Source organism: Gobius niger (genome assembly GCF_951799975.1).
Source record: "Gobius niger genome assembly, chromosome: 21".
In the NCBI taxonomy this organism is placed as follows: domain Eukaryota; kingdom Metazoa; phylum Chordata; class Actinopteri; order Gobiiformes; family Gobiidae; genus Gobius; species Gobius niger.
The window spans coordinates 13,233,607-13,254,910 of record NC_136872.1 but is presented as its reverse complement, the minus strand read 5'-3'; the positions used below and the strand labels follow the sequence as shown (position 1 = coordinate 13,254,910).

General features: G+C 41.1%; 1 protein-coding gene across 8 annotated transcripts in view; it reads right to left on the bottom strand.

Moving 5' to 3' along the window:
- Positions 1 to 613: 613 nt before the first annotated feature.
- The window catches only part of mpdz (multiple PDZ domain crumbs cell polarity complex component), a 45,122-nt gene continuing 24,431 nt past the window's right edge, over positions 614 to 21,304 (bottom strand). For 3 of the 8 annotated variants that reach the window (XM_079580264.1, XM_079580266.1, XM_079580271.1), the window contains 23 exons: positions 20,976 to 21,153; positions 20,766 to 20,876; positions 18,221 to 18,313; positions 16,116 to 16,178; positions 14,732 to 14,803; positions 13,355 to 13,520; positions 11,931 to 12,127; positions 11,629 to 11,720; positions 10,504 to 10,582; positions 8,895 to 8,936; positions 8,300 to 8,377; positions 7,386 to 7,479; positions 7,162 to 7,307; positions 6,420 to 6,503; positions 4,731 to 4,924; positions 3,810 to 3,957; positions 3,626 to 3,712; positions 3,456 to 3,546; positions 3,202 to 3,365; positions 2,545 to 2,649; positions 2,259 to 2,356; positions 1,690 to 1,813; positions 614 to 1,612 (listed from right to left, as the gene is read on the bottom strand). In XM_079580264.1, the coding sequence (XP_079436390.1) occupies positions 1,466 to 1,612; positions 1,690 to 1,813; positions 2,259 to 2,356; positions 2,545 to 2,649; positions 3,202 to 3,365; positions 3,456 to 3,546; positions 3,626 to 3,712; positions 3,810 to 3,957; positions 4,731 to 4,924; positions 6,420 to 6,503; positions 7,162 to 7,307; positions 7,386 to 7,479; positions 8,300 to 8,377; positions 8,895 to 8,936; positions 10,504 to 10,582; positions 11,629 to 11,720; positions 11,931 to 12,127; positions 13,355 to 13,520; positions 14,732 to 14,803; positions 16,116 to 16,178; positions 18,221 to 18,313; positions 20,766 to 20,876; positions 20,976 to 21,153 (2,653 nt within the window). In that variant the 3' untranslated portion in view covers positions 614 to 1,465. Of the gene's footprint in view, positions 1,613 to 1,689; positions 1,814 to 2,258; positions 2,357 to 2,544; positions 2,650 to 3,201; positions 3,366 to 3,455; positions 3,547 to 3,625; positions 3,713 to 3,809; positions 3,958 to 4,730; positions 4,925 to 6,419; positions 6,504 to 7,161; positions 7,308 to 7,385; positions 7,480 to 8,299; positions 8,378 to 8,894; positions 8,937 to 10,503; positions 10,583 to 11,628; positions 11,721 to 11,930; positions 12,128 to 13,354; positions 13,521 to 14,731; positions 14,804 to 16,115; positions 16,179 to 18,220; positions 18,314 to 19,356; positions 19,444 to 20,765; positions 20,877 to 20,975; positions 21,154 to 21,304 lie in introns of all 8 variants that reach the window. The other 5 variants (XM_079580265.1, XM_079580268.1, XM_079580267.1 and 2 more) reach the window with 5 other exon arrangements.

The window sequence follows — 21,304 nt, the reverse complement described above, 5'->3', positions numbered from 1 at the left end:
CTTGAACCAGGAGACGCAGGTGGCAGAGTGCAGGGTGTACGTGACCCTCTGCACCACAAGCTGATCCAGCGGCGCAGGCGACAGGGTCGGTCCCCTGGTGGCCAAGACCAAACGGAGAGGAGCAGTGGCTTGGTCCGCGTACAGGCTTGAGCGGTGCCTGTAATTGGCACAATATGTGCTATGGCAGCTGTAGGTTTTTGTCACATTTTGACCTTTGCACAACAATGGCAGCCATCTTGATCACGCCCATTGAATCAAAAGCAGTAGGCCTATTCATTCGAAAGTTAATTAATAAACTATGTTTGCTGTAAACAGAAGAATTGGGTGAATCATAGCAGATATTAAAATGGAGCTCACTAGCCTATGTCCTGGCCATATTAATTCTCAAGTGACAACAGAGCATCTATTCAAGCCCAAGCCTGTGCCAAACTCGGTGCATCCTGATTATTATTATTACCCTTCAAGAAATCCAAGCCTTTTCATTTCACCTTACTGAAGCTTCTCTTTGACATTTATGTCTTTTAGCAACAGTAAACTGCATGCATATAATGAATTACTGTAGTTGTGAAAGGGGGGGAATAATCATATGGACAAGACGCAATCCAAAGGTCACTTTTATTTCTTACAATGTGTGAAAAATACTTGTGACAGCATTTACACAACATAATGTACAGCAATATTTTCTAAAGGAAAGGTAGACTCCCACCTTATACACACACATTGATCAACTTTGTTTTTTACACACCATGAGGTCAAGATGAGCTCATGGCCATTACATAATCCTTCATTTGTTCTCTTTTCTGCAGGAGGATCGTTTCATGTTCTTTTTCAACAAGTGAGTAATACTTACACAAATCCAAACACTGTGACATAACAACTGTAGCAGCATTATTGCAGAAATCACAACTCTGTCCCTTTAAAACACTTTGAACAATGTCAGCCTTCAAGAATAAAACACACTCCAGATCATTAACAATAACAGCCCTTCAGAATAAAAGAGAAATTGGAAGCAGTACTCAATACTGCCATCAGCCACACCAGCTGGCCTACTGCTAATAGAGTGATAGAGATGTTTCAAAATATTTGTAAAAATACTTAAAATGTTCATAAAATATTTCTGAGAAATACAAAAGGAATAAAAAAAAGTAGGTTTTAGAATGTAGAACTACCAAAGGTGGATGCACTTATGCTCAGTTCAATTTGTTGATTGAAACACATTGGAACAATTTCATCCCTAACAGATCAATACTCAGTACTGCATTCACTTGTTTTCTATTAGCACTATCTCTATAGAAAGAGGAAAGCCTTGTGTATAAGCTTCCTCTTATTCAGTGTATGTCTGTTTATAAAAAGGAACTTAAGTTTTCACAGATGAATAGTGATGCCATTTTAGGTCACCCATCGTTAATCACTGAAGACTGTGCCGCTGATATGAACACAATCGTCTATTTGTGCCTATTTGCATCTATGAGAGCACAGTGAGCGTGACCGTTCCTTTGGTCCTCTTCAGAATACCCACTGCCTCCTCATGAGTGACTCCCTCTAAACTCTGTCCATTCACAGCCATGATCTGGTCTCCTCGCTTCAACCGGCCGTCCTCCGCGGCTGCGCCCTGAGCAAACACTTAAGTTAATAACTGTTCGACACACACTTCCTGGGAAGTGGTCAGACATAGATAAGATACAGTACCTTTCCGAATACTGTCTTCACATAGATGGGCAGGTCTCCGTGTGGGCTGCCGTAACCTCCCACTATACTGAAACCAAGTCCGTCCGGGCCTCTTTCCAGGTTGATGGCCTTGTATTGTGGTGGGCTAATGGGACGAGAGCCAATGCTAGTCACATAGATGGATTGATACAAAATAGGGTACACAACTGTATTATTAATTTTCACAATTTAGCGTTGCTTTATGGTTTATAAAGTGAATTTATCAGTTTATCAGTAGATATAATTGATAATTGATCTGTAACATCATGACAATAAAATATGACTTTATTGATCTTAAAATGGAGTCGGTAAATATCGGATATCAGCAGATGGCAGATTGGTGCATCTCTACTACTGCAATATGATAATCTTGCAAAACATTATTTATCCATTTACTAGTAGGCCCTATGCATGTGTTTGTTTTAAGCTATGGACCCCAAACTCACAAAATGGAATAAAAAATAAGCTGTAAATAATAAATGTGACTATAAATAAACAAAATTATTAAAAAAATGACTAATAGTAGAAAATAGTTTGTTAGTTTTTTTTACCCAAGGTCGTCCTGGAAGATGGAGCTTGGTGTGAGCGCCGCAGAGGCCTGTTCCTGAGACGAGGGCCCAGTGACAGTGGTGTCTCCGCCTGCTACCACCTGCAATCCAACAAACACACATTTTTACACACTTCATTATCATTTATAAGGGCAATTTATTCAACTTCAAAGGCTTCAGGACTCAAGTGCTGATAAGGACTAAGTACATCTAGGACATCTCAGGTGTTATCGGACAGTCTGGCGTTTTATCTATGTGGAGCAGAGACAGAGTCGAGTGAGTTTGAGACCTGCAGTTGTATGGCGCCCGTAGCGTTCTTCAGCAGGGACACGGCCTGCGAGTGGCTCATGCCTTCAGCGGACGTCCCACAAATGCTGACGATTCTGTCCCCAATCTGCAGACACACATGTCAAAATCAGCGTCAAAACCACAAAAAAATGATCTTCATATATATAAGTATTTCTGTTTCCTTGCTCACACTTGTGCGTTAAGTTCATGTTAGTTAAGTCCATGTTTGACTGCACTTAATCTTTATGGTTAAGATACAAATATTTGTTATTTAAACCCCTCATTAGTGTGGGCATCAAAAATAGCACAATGTTTGAACAGCTGTGCTTACGTGCTGTCCAGTGCTTAAAAGATGCGCGCTCTATTCAAGCCGCTGTTTGTCCTATTCCTTTGTATAAGGCGGCTTTATAAATTCTGTGGTCTGAATGCGTGTGTAGGAGATTTATTATCCATGTCAGGAGCGGATATTGTCTTCTCACAATGGGGTCATAGACAACTACAATGGTCATTTTGGCTTGAAAGGTCACTGCCAGCGTCTGTAGGCTCTTGACCTTATCCAGAGGTCGGAAATCTCTCAAGTGAAATGAATAAGACAATTTGCTTATCAGTTCAGTTACATACTGTATGGAGGCTGAGTGTGTGTGTGTAAAATGTATACCTTGAGGTTTTGGGTCTGAGCAGCGAGTCCAACAGGATTCATCATTGCGATAAATATGGGGATGTCCCCAAGAGGGCTGCCCACTCCTCCTGCAATGCTGATGCCCAGAGTATCATTAGGACCTTTGGTGAACTCCACTGTTCTGGTGTCTGGCTGGTCTAGAGCTAAAATACAAAAGAAAGATGAATATTTCTAAGAGGTTTTGAGGTAAACATAACAATAATAGTATTGTAGAAATCATTAGATGTACTCACATTCCAGACTCTGGCTGAGTTTGTCGGTACAACTGGGAACAATCCCGGGCTCTAAACAAGACTGGGAGTCCACTTTGGAGCAGGCCTCATTCTGGAACAATGGAAGGCATTTTCCGCAGGCATGATACAAGCTTTTATTGAAACACAGAAAAGTATTTGAATGAAAATACCTGACTGGTCTGGGAGAGTCTTCTTTCAGAGTGGAATGGACCGGCTTTAAATCTCCCAACTTCCATTTTCAAAGTCCCCACACAACACTAAAACAAAACAGTAAGGCTATCATGTAGGCCATTTCATACATGGGTGTGGTTCGCACAATCCGAGAGCGTCGAAGTACAGTAGTGGTAAACATACTTTGAGCAGGGCAGCCACGGCTTCTTGGGTGGCCGAGCGCACATCGTCCCCGTTCACCGACAGAATCTGATCCCCCTGCATTAGCCGACCATCAGCCTCCGCCAGACCGCCTTTCACAATATCGGACACAAAGACTCCTGTATCATTCCTGGAGATAAAGGGGAAAGCGTGCTTAAAATTGAGAGTTGAATGGAGCGAGCTAAATTCACGAGATGTATATACAGTATGCGTTGAGACTTGCAAGCACCATTGTAACGCTCGAGCATCTAAAAGCTTGCAAAGCAGTTGACGACTGTGAAAACTATCTACACGGTACTTAATGAATAACAGTAAACGATCCCATCTTTTATTGAGCATATCTTCCAAACTCCACGTTTTCCAAAGAAAGCTTGAAAAAAAAAAAAAAAACATAACGCAATGTGTCAGCGCCAGAGATACTTGGCTGTCACACCTCACCACTAATTACCAGTGTGCACTTTCCAATTTTACCGCCGAGTTTCAACTCCTCTTTATGTTTTCCATCATCCTGAAAAATGAATCGTGTCTCTTCCACGTGTATAACAAGTGCAGGGAGATTCTTTCCTTTTGTTGCTTTCATACGTATCCACCAACCCGCAAACCAGGTCTAATTACCTTCAGGTTATTTCAAGCAAATGAAATGAATAGAATGTGGTGTGCGGCCCTAACACCAAGCCAAGATATATAAGCCTGCTATCAATGAATACACTGACTAAAAGCTTGATACCTAATACTATATGATATTGAGATATTAGGTTTTCATTGTCAGTTACCTGCGTCCCCGCGATCTGCATTAAAGAAAGACAGTTGTGATATTAATATCGAAAAACATATCACACATGACTTCTCCCCCTCCTAAAACTAGTCTCTTCTATCATGAAAAAGCTCCAGAGTCTTTCTGACCTCCGGCCCACGATGCTCAGGCCCAGCCCCTGCCCCGGGCTCTTCTGCAGCTCCACAAAGAAGGAGTCCCACAGGTCCTCCTCCTTGTACTGCGCCTCGTCCCTGTAGACCGAGAGACGGACCTTCTGTGGCGTCTGACGCAGGACATTGATGGCTTCATCGTGTGTAGCTGCTCGCAGGTCTATCCCATTCACCTGTGAGTAGAAAGACACACGACTTATTACTTGATTTGCTCAGTGTAGTAAAGATTTTAAATACACGGGTTGAACCATGAAGGAATAACTTCAACCCCACCTTGATTGTGTTAAGGTTTTAAAATCAAACGATGCAACATGCACTATGTAAAAGTCATGCCAGTTTTTACTCTGTAGCCAGTGATGATCCATAATCACTTTTAAAGAACTAAGTAACTTGTTTAGCTTAATAAATCATTTGCGTAGTCCATCTGGGGGTACTAGAAGTGTTAATGGGATGATAGGGGGGTCTTTCATCTCACCACAATTTTAACTTTCCCTGCCTCCGGGTCAGAGGTGCAATACACACTAATGGAATCACAAAGACGAAGCTAACAGGCTAACGGGCAAAGCTAAGTGAGGGCTAGCGCCACTTTTACAGCCAAGTTTTAGTGAAAAAAAAATGTCTCCATTGTGTAATTGAGTTGTGGCACAATGCACAATATCCCTCTCTCCCTTTATTTACTGTCATGGACAATTAATGCGTAAAACATGCTACGACACCTACAGAGGCTTATGGCCTCTAGAGGCATGAGTTACTTAGTTCTGCTTTAAGAATATGTGGGCAGCTATGAATTTTATGGTGGTAACCATGGTAACCGTGAAAATGCTGATATATGGTTTAAATTCCTGTAAATACTGGGCCTATTCACATGAAACAAAACCTGCCACAAAGTTCAACGTTAATAAATAATAATTTTCTCATAGAGGTGACCAAAATTATTATCAAAACTTTTGACGTGATTTTAGTCACTTGGAAGGACTTTAACCCAAATGAGGAATATGGCAGCATTGGCGACCTAATCCTTCACAAATATTGTAGTGAACTTGTGAACTGTGACTTTCTCCCATAGAGAAAATGTGAACACAACCTAGCATCAGAAGACAAAAAGAATGCAGAAAAGTCTAAGATTACATTTGTATTTTTGCACACTTACATATGGAACATTCCGTTCCGACAGAAAACTTAAATACCCAATTAGCATGAATTTTGCCCACTGCGGGCAAAAGGAAATAGCCCATTAGCGTTAGCATGGCAGTAATTCCCTGGGAAAGCCCTCCTTTTAACTTTTCCGCTAACTTTCCTTTAACGGAGTAGATCGGCTTTGGAGCAAAAATGAATAGTAGAGGGCAATTACGTCATGAGAGTGAGAGAATGTGCATGCATGCGTGTGCGCCTTTCAATCCACATACATAATACACGTCTCCACCCCTGGCCTCCTTGTGTGGTGAGCAGAGGTCAACACAAGGTCAATAGACGACTCGTAAATAACCTACAGGCTGCCTTCTTTTCAATTTTAAAAGTTAGTTAAAAAAGCAGCAGCACACAATTATGAACTTCTTTAATTTGTTTCAACAGAGGAAGCCAGCTCCTCGGGCATTTTTTTTTTTCTCCAGGAAAATTAAACACTTGCACATCTAGGTCATATGTGAGGCTTATTATACCACACACTACCTCCAGAATTTGGTCTCCTGCCCACAGTCTGCCGTCCTTAGAGGCAGCCCCTTCTTCATAAACCTCGTGGATAATGATGGCCCCCTGCAGAGAGAGAAAACAACACAGTCAGTGAAGAAGGCACAGAAAAGATTGAGTAAAGGGTGTGTTATAATGGGCTAACAAAACTCTAACCTATATAATGTGCACTCCCGCCCATATACCAAAGCTTTCATACTTAAACTGTACTTATTACCACTTAAAAAAGGACATGTACATATACTTGAGTAAACATTCGTAGTTACTTTGCACCTGTGATAACGGAAACAAAGGAGGAAGTATCACGGCTATCTTATCTCAGTGAGTACATATGCGCGGCTCCCAGCGTGCATGTGTTTGAGGGTTCAGAGGTGACATTCCTGAAGTGGATATTGTCTGCTGCGGCGGGGCCAGACAATATGCTGCTGGCCCAGGCCTGAGCGAGCAGACAGAATGGATGGGCCCTAGAGGAGGAGCGCGTCTGCCTGTGACAACATCATTTCCTACATTCCTCAGTCTCCACGGCTATTTAAACCCACCTCGCACCGCCAAGGAATCCGAGTGGGTGGCATAGTAAGTAGCAAACACTGACTCTCAAGAAAGCGGGTAATAGTTAAAAAGTGAGGTCACGTTTTACGGCCGTCGTTCACAAGTTGAATGATCGTCGTATGTGCAGCGGAAACTGGATCGAGGAAGTGTTGCGTATGCAAAGTTGTTTTCGTACCAACAGCGTGTCACAGCCCCCGACGATGCTCAGGCCAAGTCCAGTGCGACCTTTGGAGATGTCGATGGTGGTCTCGCAGCCGGGGATGATGGGGCAGGTCGTGGGGTCGCAGGTCAAAGTGGAAGGAGTGGACGAACGACTCAGACCAGGAAAAGGCATAACAAAACAATAAAGTAAATTGCATGTAATCGCAGATTTTTAAGGCATGTTTAAAGTTGACTCACTTGTTTGGGTTTCCACGTCTGGTTGACTGTAGGTGCAGGTGATGCTCGGGAAACTGGGAGGTCCCTCTGAGTCAGGGATCTCCTGGGGAGTTGTCTGTGAAGAGAGAAAGGAGAGTGGCTCAGTTACACATGTAACAGAACAGATAAGCATTAACTTTCTTTTTTTTTTTACATGCAGTGGGAGGGGTCAGTCACCTCCAATGTTGTTTGCCTAAAAAAAGTAACCTTTGGCAACATAGAAACATAGTCCTAGGGTTTATTGGCTCTTTTGTCAAGAAAATACTGTAGGTATGAGTAATAGGTGCAACGGGCAACTAAATAACTTTAGGTTTAAGTGAACAGGGCGTATGATCAAATATGGTGCCTGCCTTTTCATGCTGTCATTTCACTTATTTCACTATGTCCTCCAAAACCAACACATATATCAGCACTTAGCACAATTATTCACCAATAAAATATGTGAGTTTTATCAACTTACCAGTGTTAGTTTTCAAGTTATGTAAAGAAATGTACCATGAATTTAGCCAGACTTGGGTCTTTGTCAGAGAAAACAGGAAGTTTAGAGCGCGACCGGTCTCTGCCGATTGGTCAAATGCCACAGTAATGGGATCTGTGATGTAGGGTGATCTCTTCTGATTGGCTGAGTGAGGACTACATGCTTCTTTACCTTACTGATGTGCAGCAGGGAGGCCATACATAGTCACTTGTCCTATAAAGGGTTAAGGGTGTTCATGCTGTAATCCCCATTCATTGGTTACATCATATCTCATAGCTCAAAAGCGTATTTCTCATTGTCAGAAAGAAATTACTGATGACTATGTACTTTAATAACCCTAAAAAGAAGGATGTTGTGTATTCATTGCCAAATATGACAATAGGAATAATGTCTTTCACTTATTGTCAATAGTTTGTACCTTTCCAGTGTGTTCTTCCACTTCGTCTCCACCTTCAGAGCTGGGTTCACCAAACACAACAGCAGGTTCAACGTCCTCCTGTTATCGAAAAACAAACATCGTTGCTCTTCATTTCCCATTTCTGTTTAAAGATATAGCATTGGGGACTCGTGTGTTTGAATTAAGGAGCAGCACAGATGTTCCTCTATTTAAAATGTCTGTCCCCGATGCTTTCCCTTCCATATGGACGGTCCCGACTGGGGCTTTCCACTAGCTGTCCATGCTTATTCAGTCTCATTCAAAATGTCTATTTAAATTGGATGGTTTTCATAACTCATAAATGATGAGGGTTACACCAGGTCTAAACCAAGTAAAATCATGCACTAAACCAGGACCTACTTTTCTCTGAAGGCTAACCTTTTTGTCCATCTGAACACTCCTTTTCAAATCACTTAACACATTGTTTACTTTCTTTTTGCCGTCTCTGTTTCTCTGTTTTGTCAGCTTGTCATTGTTGAGTGTCCTTTTCCTTGTTATTGTTGTCGCAATTTTGGTTTTAAGTGACTACAGAGCATAGGATGGTATTTATGTGCACGCTTATGGCGGTGTGACTCACCTTTAAGTTGGTGATGTCGCCGTTAGTGGCAGTGGTTTCAACCTGTAATGAAATAGTAGGTGGTAAATAACAGTCTATTTGTGTGCGCCTACACCGCTGTTTTGTGGGTTTGGTCTGTTAGCAGAGCTGCAGAGGCCGCGGGCCACACAAACTGTTATTAACAAGCAAAGACACACATCCGTCCGGCCTACTTTACTACTATTATTAAGGTGAAATAATTGGAATTAAACATTTTTTCTTGATATAAGTAGCTTTTGAGTACATTTTGACTATTCAAGAGGGGAAATCTATCCATAGTCATCTGGCCATTACAATTTAGTTCCCCTCACGTCTTCTACAAAACTGAAACTTTCTCCAACAAAACAGCTTTTTAAGAACCAGAACTGGATATCATGCATGGATCAATGTGTGCGGTGTGCAAAGGTTTCAGTTCTATTTTCCTGTGAGACATTTTGAGGACTTTAACCTCTTAACCAGGCACATTTTCTCCAGTTCGGCTTTACCCAAATCTTAAAGCTTCTTGACTGGAGAGTTCACAGCCTATAGGCCAGAGTAATGCCTCATTTGAAAGCAAAGACCTAAGCTCTTTCCTTTCACGTTTTTCATTACGTTTTTGTGGCTTTATTACAGTTACATTTAGAGAAGCACCGATCCAGCATTTTTGCTACCGATACTGATACCGGGGTTTGCCGATATCTGTTATTTACCAATACCAAGAGGCTTTCTTAAAAGAAGCTTTAGCATGCTATTGCTCGCGCAGCATTTTGCAAGGACGATCAAAAATACATTTGCAGTTGTTACAACTAAATCAGGATTGCATTCTGCATGTTCTTAGGTTTAAAATGACATAAAGCATGCCTATATTCACCTAGATTTAGGTGGTAAAAGTTGTGTTTTTAAGGCGTTGAGAACAAAAACTACTATCTGTTCAGTATCGGATATTTGTAGCCGATACCCAATAATATATTTTTTCCAGTATCGGCTCCGATATCCGACACCAGTATTGGTTTGGTGCATCTCTAGTCAAGTTACACAAAAAAAAACTAAATGCGGCCAAGATGCTACAAAAAAGCAATGAGAATGAATGACAGAAATGCGACGAAAACACAACAAAAAACAACGAAAACATGCCAAAAACGCAATCAATTTGACCAGTTAACCGCCACCTTAGGGTTAGGGTTAACAATTATTTACATCCAAACCTCAAAGCGTATTGACTGGAGAGCTTATTGTGCCAGTGTGATACCTAATTTGAAAGCCAAGACCTTCTAGTTTCTAAAAATATGTGTGAGATCTGTGTGAGTGAAGCACAACTTACGTTACATTTGCCGTTCATAACCCTAACCATTTTCCCCTGATCAGGGGGGACGGCAGGTAACAGGTTAAGCAAAACAAGGAAGAAGCTTGGATGAGTTTTGTAGGGCTTAGCTTTCAAATGAGGGGTCAAGAAGCTTTTAAATTTGGGTAAAGCCGAACAGGACAAAATGTGCTCGGTTATGGCAGGGGGTAAAAGCCATCCAGCCATGCAATAGAACAGCAGTGTTTTGTATTGTTATCTCGCTATGGCAACGGTCCAAATTTGAGCTGACTTGAAACCGAAGGGTAGTACCTCATTTGGGGGCTCCACTGTGTCTTCCTCACTGTCTCTCACTGGTCCCACAGCCATCTGGTTCAGCGCCTCGGTGTTTCTGTACACAAGTGACATAACTCATACAAATTGTTGCTCTGTTGTCACCAATACAGATTTATGTTCCCTGATCACAGTGCTGTCTGAAAGGGTCAGGCAGAGGATGTGAGTTTTAGTCGGGTAACTTTGGGTGAAGACAGCTGGAAGACGAGGTCACAGGGGTTGAAATGCCGATTCAGTAGTACTTGGTTGTACATGTAGCAACAATTGTCACAACAATAGTGTGACTAAGTGAGAAACTACAGGACATTCGGTTATACATTGCATTGTATACCCAAACATTTACCATTGTTATTGGCTATGGATGAGTGTGTATTCTATTTTACACCATGACATAGAAATCAGCAACACAAGAGGTTTTTCTAATTGAATGTTGAGTTTGAAATGTTAGTATTGTGACAAGACTAGTTTGAACATATCAGAAAAATGCATTTTGATGTCAAAGTTTAACCTCTTAACCCCCACCTGAACGGGCACATTTTGTACAGTCTAATCGAGAAGCTTCTTGAAAAAAGTGTCAAAAACAAGACAGAAACGTGACAAAAAAGCAACAAAAGAGCGACAAAAACTTGCAATAACGAGGATGAAGACGAAAGAAGGACGAAAACGTGAGGAAAAAAGATGAAAAAGTGACAAAAATGTAATGAAAAAAGCACAAAAGAGCAACAGAAAAGTGACAAAAACGCCACAAAAAAGTGCCAAAAAAAGCATTGAGAAATGAGGCAAACAAAAACCAAAAAAACAGACAAAAAAGCCACAAAAGAGCAACAGAAAAGTGACAAAAATGCAACAAAAAAAAGTGACGACCACGCAACAATGTGAGGAACAAGATGCGATTAGATGAGTTTTGTAGGTCTTAGCTTTCAAATGAGGCGTTTTGGGTAAAGCTGAATCATAGAAAATGCACTCAAGGCAGGGGTAAGAGGTTAAGAAGCATCAACATTTCTAACACACTTCCTGAGACGAGGGCAACATGAGAATTCTCTACCGTTACAGCAGCTCCCTCTGCTGGACCCTATTACACATTACCACTTAGGAAAGAATTACCTGATGAAAATGATCTTGACTTTGGAGGGAGAGCTCTTAATGATGGAGGATGCATTCTGGTGACTGTGGCCATACAGGACTTGACCATTTATCTGCAGATATAAATATATAGAAACATAACATAGTTTAGTTTGTGGATAAGGGAAAGAGTATTTAACTGCATGTAAGGAAAAAAGGTGAATGATGTGTATCTATTAAAATGGTGTATTTTTATAGCTAAAGAAATAAAAACAAAAGGTGTTAAATGATTTTCTTTCAGTACTTTTACAGATTACAGACTTTATGACAGATTTGGGGTTTACCTCGAGCAGCTCGTCGCCCACCATAAGTCGTCCGTCCCTGCCTGCTGCGCCGCTGGGCTCGATTCCCACCACGAACACGCTCATGCGCGTCCTGTCCCTGTTGCCCGCCAGGCTCAGCCCCAGCCCCGTCCTGCCTTTCTCCAGCTCCATCATGTGCGGCACCCCTGGGAGGCTGCCATAGCGCTGGATTATCTTCTCTAAAAGGAGTCGGGGAGAAGCCACCATGAACAGATGTAAGCTGACAATACGGGCAGAACTGTGCCAAGTCTGTGTCAAAGCCAAGCTGACATATTTGTACTTATTTATTTGTTTTGTATCTTTACTGATATTGTTTCCAACCACAGACCAGAAATAGCAGCTACTTTTATCCATCATCTCTACTTTTCTCTTAAAGTGATACTCTGTAAGTCTCAATGCATTTCAAATGTAATAGAATGCATCTAATTAACCTTATGGGCTTGCATTTTGATGTAAATAAGTACAAATGTCTGAAAGTAGAACTACGATAAGTAAAAACTGAGTAGTCCGCAGATTGTATTTCACTCCACTGAGAAAGTTATCAGATAAAAGGAAAGTTTAAATGTCACACTGTTAAGTTCGTTTTAAGGCTAACCTTTCGTCTCTCTGTTTCGATCTTGTCTCTATTCTCATCCTTCCCATTCGTGCCCAATCCCACTTTTTTTCTGTGTCTTTCTCGCTGCTCCTGGCTTGTCTCTGGTGTGTTAGATAGCCTCAGTTCAGACCAATGGTCTCCTGTTGTTCTGGGCTGCCTGCCACTGTTGAACCATCAGTCCTGTACTAATCTCCACAACTCACCTCCTCTGGCCCAACCTCATCAATCTTATCCCCAACACACACTCGGAGTTACATCGACTCCACTCCCGGGAGAGCGCGGCCGGCTGGAAGTCTGTCCTTTATGCACGTTGCCTAACGTTGAATGTGAGTGAATGTGACCCGCTCTCCTTGAAGCGCAGACTGTGTTGGACAGTGTGCTTTACTTTGCCCGCAGGCGGCTAATAGATTAATTGGGACATCGAGTCCTTCAGGGTTTGCTGATGTGTAGCCGCCTACTGAAGAAGATTTGGTTTCTTTTTGTCTTTTGATAAAATCCTCACAGAAACTTATGTTAAAGTAATGCTGTTCGTGTTAATGTTTCCTAACTACGGCAAATACAACTGCTACCTAGTTTGTCTTCGAGAATTGGAGTTCTTGATTAGATGCCTGTTGTACTAATGTCACATTTCATTTGTTTAAAATAAAAAACAGAAGAGTAAAAAAAAAGCTTCAATTTTCAACACTTGATATTGAGTGAAGACTGACACACAGTTTTAGATATACTTGGAGTACCTCTAGTGGCGAAATAGTGTCATTGCAGCAATATGTTGAATCAAATGTTCCAAATGGTATTTTAGGCAAGAACTTACTCCAGCTGTATCCAAACTCATCCTCTTCCTCCTCTCCCTCCTCCTCCTCAGCTCTGGAGGGTGCCATTGTCAGAGTGTCTGTATCTGTCTCCCCCACATGGGGCACCACTGGCAGGGCCAGCACCGCGCTGCTGGGGGACGTCTTCACTTTCTCTTGCTTCATCGGCTGTGGCAGATGGAGTTGAAGTGAAAAAAAAGGGTCATTTGTCAGAGGTAAAAGCAGACTTGTCCAAAAATAAACCAGCTTTACTGTAAAAATGTTGTAGAATTGACCATTTGAATAATGAGCCACAACTGTTGGCTGTTATGGTCAATTAAAGATGTACTATGTAACTTTTTATGTGAAAAAAAAAAGACTTCATATTTGTGTGTATTTGACCTTTTAGTGACTATGTGGTGTTATGGTTGCAGCATGGCACCTTTGCTTTCCCTCACAGTGGCTTTTATCACGCCCCAGAATCAATTGCTTTTGGGTTTCTGGCCTGTTTCTGGTACAAACTCCGAAAAACAATTGATCCTGGAGCGTGACAGAGGCCACTGTGAGGGAAAACAAAGGTGTCATGCTGCCCCCATAACACCGCAGAGTCATTAAAAGGTCGAATGCGCGCAAATATTAAGATTTGTTTTTTCACCTAAAAAGTTGCATAGTGCACCTTTAACATTTACCAAACAAACAACAACATTGGTAAATGTTATAAAGCCTTCGAATGACATATGAATGAATTCATATGAATCAGCATTTGAGCTACATGCCTCAGACTAAAAGCACTTTGTTGTAAGCGTGGACATCTGCAAAGGCACTAATCTGCAGCGCTTTAAGACATACTGTTTACTCCTTGTCAGAATCAAGAGTAAATTCTTAATCCACAGAATCATACAGCACCCAACGACAAGGACTCCACAAAAACGCCATCACTATTTTATTTACTAGTCTATTTCATGTTGATTCCCCTTCTGGTTCTGAATCTACATCCCATATTTTATGCAAATTCAGACTGTCGTTGAGACATCTGTGTATTACAACAGTTAATCATCAGTTTTGATGTTATCCTGCCAAATTTGTCCGTTTGGGAAAAGAAACAATCCAATCCAACAGCAAAAAAACCTTTGGCAGAGATAACAGATGTTTACTGTTGACATCATTCATTGGTTAAACTCACCTGACATTAAAACTTTGAATTGTTTTGAATATTTTTGCCATACTACGTGCAAAGCAAAAGCAAAGTTGGCAGCAAAAAGAACGAGTGATTCCACAAACATACACGGATTTACATACAGATAAGGGCATTAGGACACGGAGCTGTTTATGCATGTCGTTGCTGTGACGTGCATAAACAAAGAGGGAGAAATGAGGACACAACACAGAGACGCACAAACCTTAAACGGGGTAGGAATGAAAGGGTTAGTTGGGGAGAAGCGGAGGAAAAGTCGAGAGTGACTGTCACCCCCCTACAGAGAAGAGACAAACAGTGACAACTTTAGACAAAAACACAAAAGTGACACAGTGACAAAAAGTAGGTGAATGGCACATTTTTATCAAGGATTATTATTACTACAAAAGTTGCAGTACAGTTCAAAATAATCTGTTTTTGAAGGGAAAGCTGTCATGTGTGCCCGGTAGCTTAAGGCAAGACACTGCAGGTGAATGGGGAAAAAATGATCAATAAGAGAAACCAATTTGAAACTTTATCTGTAGATAAAAATAGGAGGAAAAATATATTGTTTTCTGTCATTCCATGTTTTATGTATAAAAATTGCCTATATTTTCAGCGATGAAACCTAAATAATGGAGAGAGCCAGGTTTACATTTTTATTTTTTACTTTTTTTATTTGGTCAAAAGTTAAAGATTTATTTTTGAAAGGGGGTATCTTGTTTAGTTCATTTAGCTCGATAAATCAGGCTAGGAACTAGATATTAAAAAATACCTCTGGAATAAAACCGTCAAAACAATGTTGAGTACAACACTGGAAAGTTTGGAGTTTGTAGGAGCTACTAAAGTGGAGCTATTGAAAGAGTGTAACTTTAAAGGCACACTCTATAACATTTTGGAATATATACTATTACCATCAGTACAAAACATGCTCCTAATGACCAGCTCAATACTGAAAATGTTTTTACTGCAGTGGGTAATCAAAGAATGGATTTGGATGAGAACTGAACCTATTTAAATCTCTAATTCTGCTGACTTTAGTCGACATCTCCATGGAAACGAGCTGGAGACGTACCCACTCCCGGTAAAGTCAGTCATGTCATAGGAGAGCTGAGCCGCTCACAGCAAGCACATGCTTGTTTGTACATTTATGAGGTATTTTTCAATCATAAAAATATCTGTCATAAAATAAATGCTTGTATTTCAATGTTATGTATTGGGTGAAATTTTACACGGTGTGGCTTTAAGAAAATTGCCCAAAGGATTTGGAACATATTCGCTGTATATTGTTCCTGTCTTTGGCTATGGCTATATCCCAGGAAGGAAATTATCATTTTTGGATCGCATCGCCATTTCGATCGCCTTTCATGTTACACTTAGATACCAAATACATTAATATTTATGAATGAACACCATCCGGTGTGCCATAATGTTTTTATTTCCGGTGTTTTCACTGGCCGTGTATCGCCTTAAGTGCTGAAAACATCTACGACACTTGAAATACAACGCATGGATAACTTAAGAATTTATGTCTACAATCCTAAAACTCCTGTGTCAATCATCATGTCAATTATAGCCTCTGTCAGATGAGGATAATTGAATATACTGACCTTGTTCTTGTTGTCCCTTGTTACAGCTGCGGCTCTGTCCTCGCCTGCATCTGTTATCAATGACTGTTAAGTACAAGACAGACATCACGGTAAATAAACCCTGTATGCAAAAGACATAGTGGCACCTGAAATTACACAGAGACAGGATTCATAATATAAGCTTCAATGTCAGCAGACTTTGAAGGCCCCCGTAGCATATTGCAAGGGCAGTCTCATAAATATTAATCAAAAGTCAATAGACAAAAAGATATGGAAAAGGGACCCAGTATTGAAGCACACAATCCCATCTGTTTCAATATAAAGTCTTGTTTGCCTACAAGTCTTTGGCCAGCGCAACCGAAAAAAACTTTGCGAATGCAGTAAAGCCGGGCAGAATATTGAAGAATGAAACTAAAAGGCTTCTCCAACCCTTTATGTCTCTCCGAGATTGACCATTTCGGCCCAGTGATCGAACTTAAAAGGTTTTGCCAGAAAGGGCTGGGATTGTGAAAAATGATACTGCAGTTTCTAGTTGTTCACATAATTGCAGCAGCGTTATCAAGTTGTCTTCTCTTGCGCAGGCAGTCGGAGGCTTGCGGACCGGACAAATGGGTAAAAATGGGTCTTCAAACCTGGGACATGACTAGGACAAAAAGCACTTGCAATATGAGCTATTACAATACTTTGCTTTTTGTAGTCCTGGGGCAGAGAAGGAAAGGTAAATAAAGCAGTAACTATGATCATATAAACTGCATGCAAATGCAAGTAGGGCCACATGGTTTATGGTTTACAATATTGCATTTGACTATCAACCACAAAAAAACAGATTTAATGCATAATATAAGGCATTCTGGTTACTTAACTTGTACTCACTACTGCCACCTCAGGTCGTATGTGTAACTGCACCTTTTATATTAAGCTCGTGCATGACGGCAATTCGGACCTGAAGTAACACCGTTTTTAGAGACAGTGTAGGATTTTAGAGGCAGTTGTGGTGAACACGTCTGGGCTCATTCTTCACATTAGGACATTGTTGGAAGATGTAGGGGGAGGAAAATACTTAATTTTAACATTTTTAAACTCCGTATAGTCCCTTTAAAGTGGGCATATCATGAAAAATCGACTTTCTTGATCATGTTTTAATGTTGTTCCATCATCAAAGACTGACCTGGAGTAGCATTTCCCAACATTCACGCTGTTTTGAATTTAGCCGTTTCTTCTTCTACGGTGTCAGCGCCTCGTTCTGTACTTCCTGATTACAAATGCGCCATTGTTCAAACCCAAAAACTGTCCTCCACTTTTTTAAAGCCCATAATCCAACATTATCGATTTTGAGCCGTTCTGTGCTCAAAGTATGTTTATCACGCCATACGTCCAAACTTATTTTATTAAAATTATTCCTATAGCTGCCAGCAGGAGGAGCCCCAGTCAAGATTTCCACCAGCTTTTTGCCTGCATTTCATTATCGTCATCATTTAGTTCTTACAGAGACAGATATACATTCTTACAGAGACAGAAAACATAAAATATCAAAGCTTTGTCAGTCTATTTTTAACCTCCATATGCATGACATGTCCACTTTAAAGTAAACCATTTGAGAAAAACCAATTAAGAAGCAGCATAACCTAGATGGATTTTCCTTTCCACACCATCTGCACACTATAGCTGTTTATTAGCTTGAGAAAAACTTCAGTAGTAACATCCAAGTGCCTTTACATGCAGTGTCCCTAACTAGTAGCTCTCCAAGCTTTTTCAAGCTCGAAAAGCTCTCAAATGCGTCCATGAACACAATGAATGCAATTTCCGAACATTCATTCATTCATTCCGAGAACTAACTATATTGATTTTCTTTCTTTGTGTTGTTAAAGACCACCTAATGCCCATAGTTACTCCAGTGTCCTCAAAGCAGATGGACTTCTCTGCTATTTGTATTTCGATTAAGTAGCTTACATGGAATTCCCACAAATAGAAAAAACATAATTTACAATATGGCAGTGACCAGAACAGGCGCTATTTAATATTTCTAGTTAGGAAGAATATCTATGATGTTGATGCTAAAACCTTATGCAGACACTTCACAGATTCACCAAAGGAAACAGCACACAGTGACACAGGGAGGATCTAACCTTAGGGAGGGCAGGAGCAAGGGAGCTTTGGTTAGTGAAGCACAGAGCTGACCCGCGCTGTCTATTAAACAGTGGGAAGGACAGGGCCGGCTTCTAAAAGCAAAACAGGAGCAACACCACAGACATTTAGAGACATTTGAGCCGTTGTGGCAAAATTGAATCAGGAGTTTTCTGGGAGAGAAAAGTAGGTAAGAACACCGGAGGTTTTATTTAAATGCAAGAGCATTAAAGCAAACTGCTCCTTGAGGACAAGTTTTTTCCCGCATAGAAAATGTAAGGGAAGCCTCTTTCTCAGAAACAATTTAACAAATGTTTCAAAGATACCTCCAGGCAGCTTTGAGATTATGTGCTGCTTGCAAGGGAAGGATTTTGAAACTAGAGTGAAGATAGACTATTAAGCTCTCTGGCTGTCCCACAGTGGCAGGAGTAAAAAGCTTTACAGACAGAGACAGGCACATTCTGCAATCAGCCATAACATTATGACCACTACCCTATTGTCCTCATCATGGCAACTCTGAAAGTGACTTTATTCCTTGACTTCATGGTGCTTGTAGGAAAAGCCTCCAACATGAAAACAGGATTGTCCACTAATAATCTCAAACAGCCAAGTTGCTGTATCTGTCTTCAAATGTTTCAGAAGTCATCAGAATCTGAGTTTTTCGCTTATTGCACTGAATACAAGTCATCTTGTTCTGCCTGATGGATGTATTATTGAACAGAACTGCCTGTGTGAGTCAATGGAAATGAACAGACAAAGCCTTTTTAGCCGGGCTTATTGTTGAAGTGGCATTTACTATGGGAATGTCAGCATAATAAACTAACAGCGAACACTTTGCTGACAAAATGGATCGTCATTGCCGCCATTGACTCCCTCTCTGACAGAAAGCAGAATAGGAACGTCGGGATACAAAATAACCAACCCCCTTTTTCACTCCCAGAAGGAAATCTCCAATTCCATTTTGTCTTTATTTCAAAGTCAAAGAAGCACTTTAAAAGCAGATAGCGGAAGAAGTAGAGAAAGAAGTAGAGGAGGGCGGAAGGGGGAAGGAAGGGAGCCAGATAATGCAAAAAAGATTAGGTGTGATGGATAGCTGATGCAACAGAAATAAAAAGACAAAGGGGGAAAGACAGATTACCTGGTGTGTGCGATGTGGCATGCATGTGAGAGCAGTGGTGTGTTTTTCTACGGCGGGCGAGGAGGATGGCCTATATATTGACTCGGGCTGAGAAGGCAGCGTGAAGGAGCACAGACATTTTGAAGCAACACGACTGAGAAATGCTACAGTTACGTCAAATTAAATATCAACTTTTCATTTCATTCACTTTACATTAGATTGCTTGTCCTTGTTAAACATAAGCGGGGATTAAATGTGACGAAGGGATCAAATGATGGCTGCTCGATAGTGCACTTTACATACAAAACCCCTGGTTTTTGCTCATCTAGCTAAATGCCCTTTATGGAAGTTTGGGGTACTTCAACATGAAAAGTGGCTTTTAAGTCATTACTAAACCTTGTAGGATTTTCTTTTTTTTTTATCTGTTTTTTTAAATTCTTGATTTCAAATTTGTAGAAGAACTCTAAGAGATTGCCAAGTGCTCTTAGTGAAAGCCCTCGGTGAAAAACATTTATCACTACTAAAAGGTTTGGATATGACTATGTGTTCACGAACCTACGACTGTGCAATTAGTAAGACGTATCGGGGGAAAAATAAAAAACATCAAGTGCATGGGATAGTTCTAAGTTCACAGTCCATATTTCAGTCTATTCTCCATGTTTGAGCTAGATCAAAATGTGCACGAAAGGACTGAATCTTGATTATGAAACTTAATTTGCAAGTCTAATTGCAACTAGGTCGACCGATATGGGTTTTTCTAAGGCTGATGCTGATTCCGATTTTTGGGGATTTTAAATTGGCCGTTGCCGATATGCTCGACCGATATTTTTCCAAGTGTCTGGTCTATAATCCTGTAAAAACATAAATATTAGGCCAATTTTATTTGATCACTTTAGGTGATTCAATATAGTTTCTGTCCCCTGCTTTTTAGTTCCTGCTAGCACACTACCGTTAGCATTAGCATACTGTTGCTAGCCGTGGCATTTTGCGCGGCGATCATAAATACAATTGCGGGTTAAAGTAGCTCAGCTTCTTCTTGAATGCTTCAAAATGACATGCAGCATGTCCATATTCAATAAGGTTAAGTCAAACTAGCTTAAGTCAAAGTTGTAGCTAATTATTTTTTATTGTGATGTTTCTCTGTTCCCCTGAGGCCTAGGAAGTTGTTGAAGTTGACTCATTTTTAAGCCCCGACTTCGCTCTTTCCAAGGCAAAACACGGAAGTCTCTATCACTTTCAGGGTTTTTTTCTGTGCTAGATCGGCCGATAGCCAAAATCCCCAAATATCGGCCGGACAATTTTATATACGCTCATCAGATCTGCCGCAATTCGTTTATGTTTGTATTTCTCAAATTGTGTTGCCCTAATGGAACCGTCTATAGAAACACACATACATATATATCTGCAAGTTAGTCTTTTCAGAGACTTACCCGTGGTCTGTTGACGAAGCTTTGGACCAAGAAGCAGACTGGGTTTCCAGCTCTGCGTATGGCCTCCACCGCCTCCTCATGGCTGGCGTCTCTCAGGTCCACTCCGTCCACCTGGAAAAATCCCCAGAGAGTAGCAGTCAGACGCCTGAACTCTTACCCGATGATGTATGTGCAGTCTGGTGCGGTTGTCCTGAAATGCTCTCTCTTCACCTCGACGATCCTGTCACCGGTTTTCAGCGTCCCGTTCTGTCCGGCGGGGCTGTCTTCCAGGATGTGCTTGATAAAAATGCCCCTCATCACCTCTCCGTTGCTCAGCCGGCTGCCCATCCCGCGGCCCCCCACAATACTGATCCCCAGGGACTTGCCAGCCTCTCGGTAAAGCTCCACCCTGGGCGAGAGGGACAAGTGTCAGACACCTTTTCTTTTTTTTTTTCATTACAGCAACAAATGTAAAGCCCAACTCTGAGGCATAAATAAAAGGGGGGAAAAGTTATGACTTTACTCGGCTGCCATAGTGTTCCTTGATAAGTGATTGACGA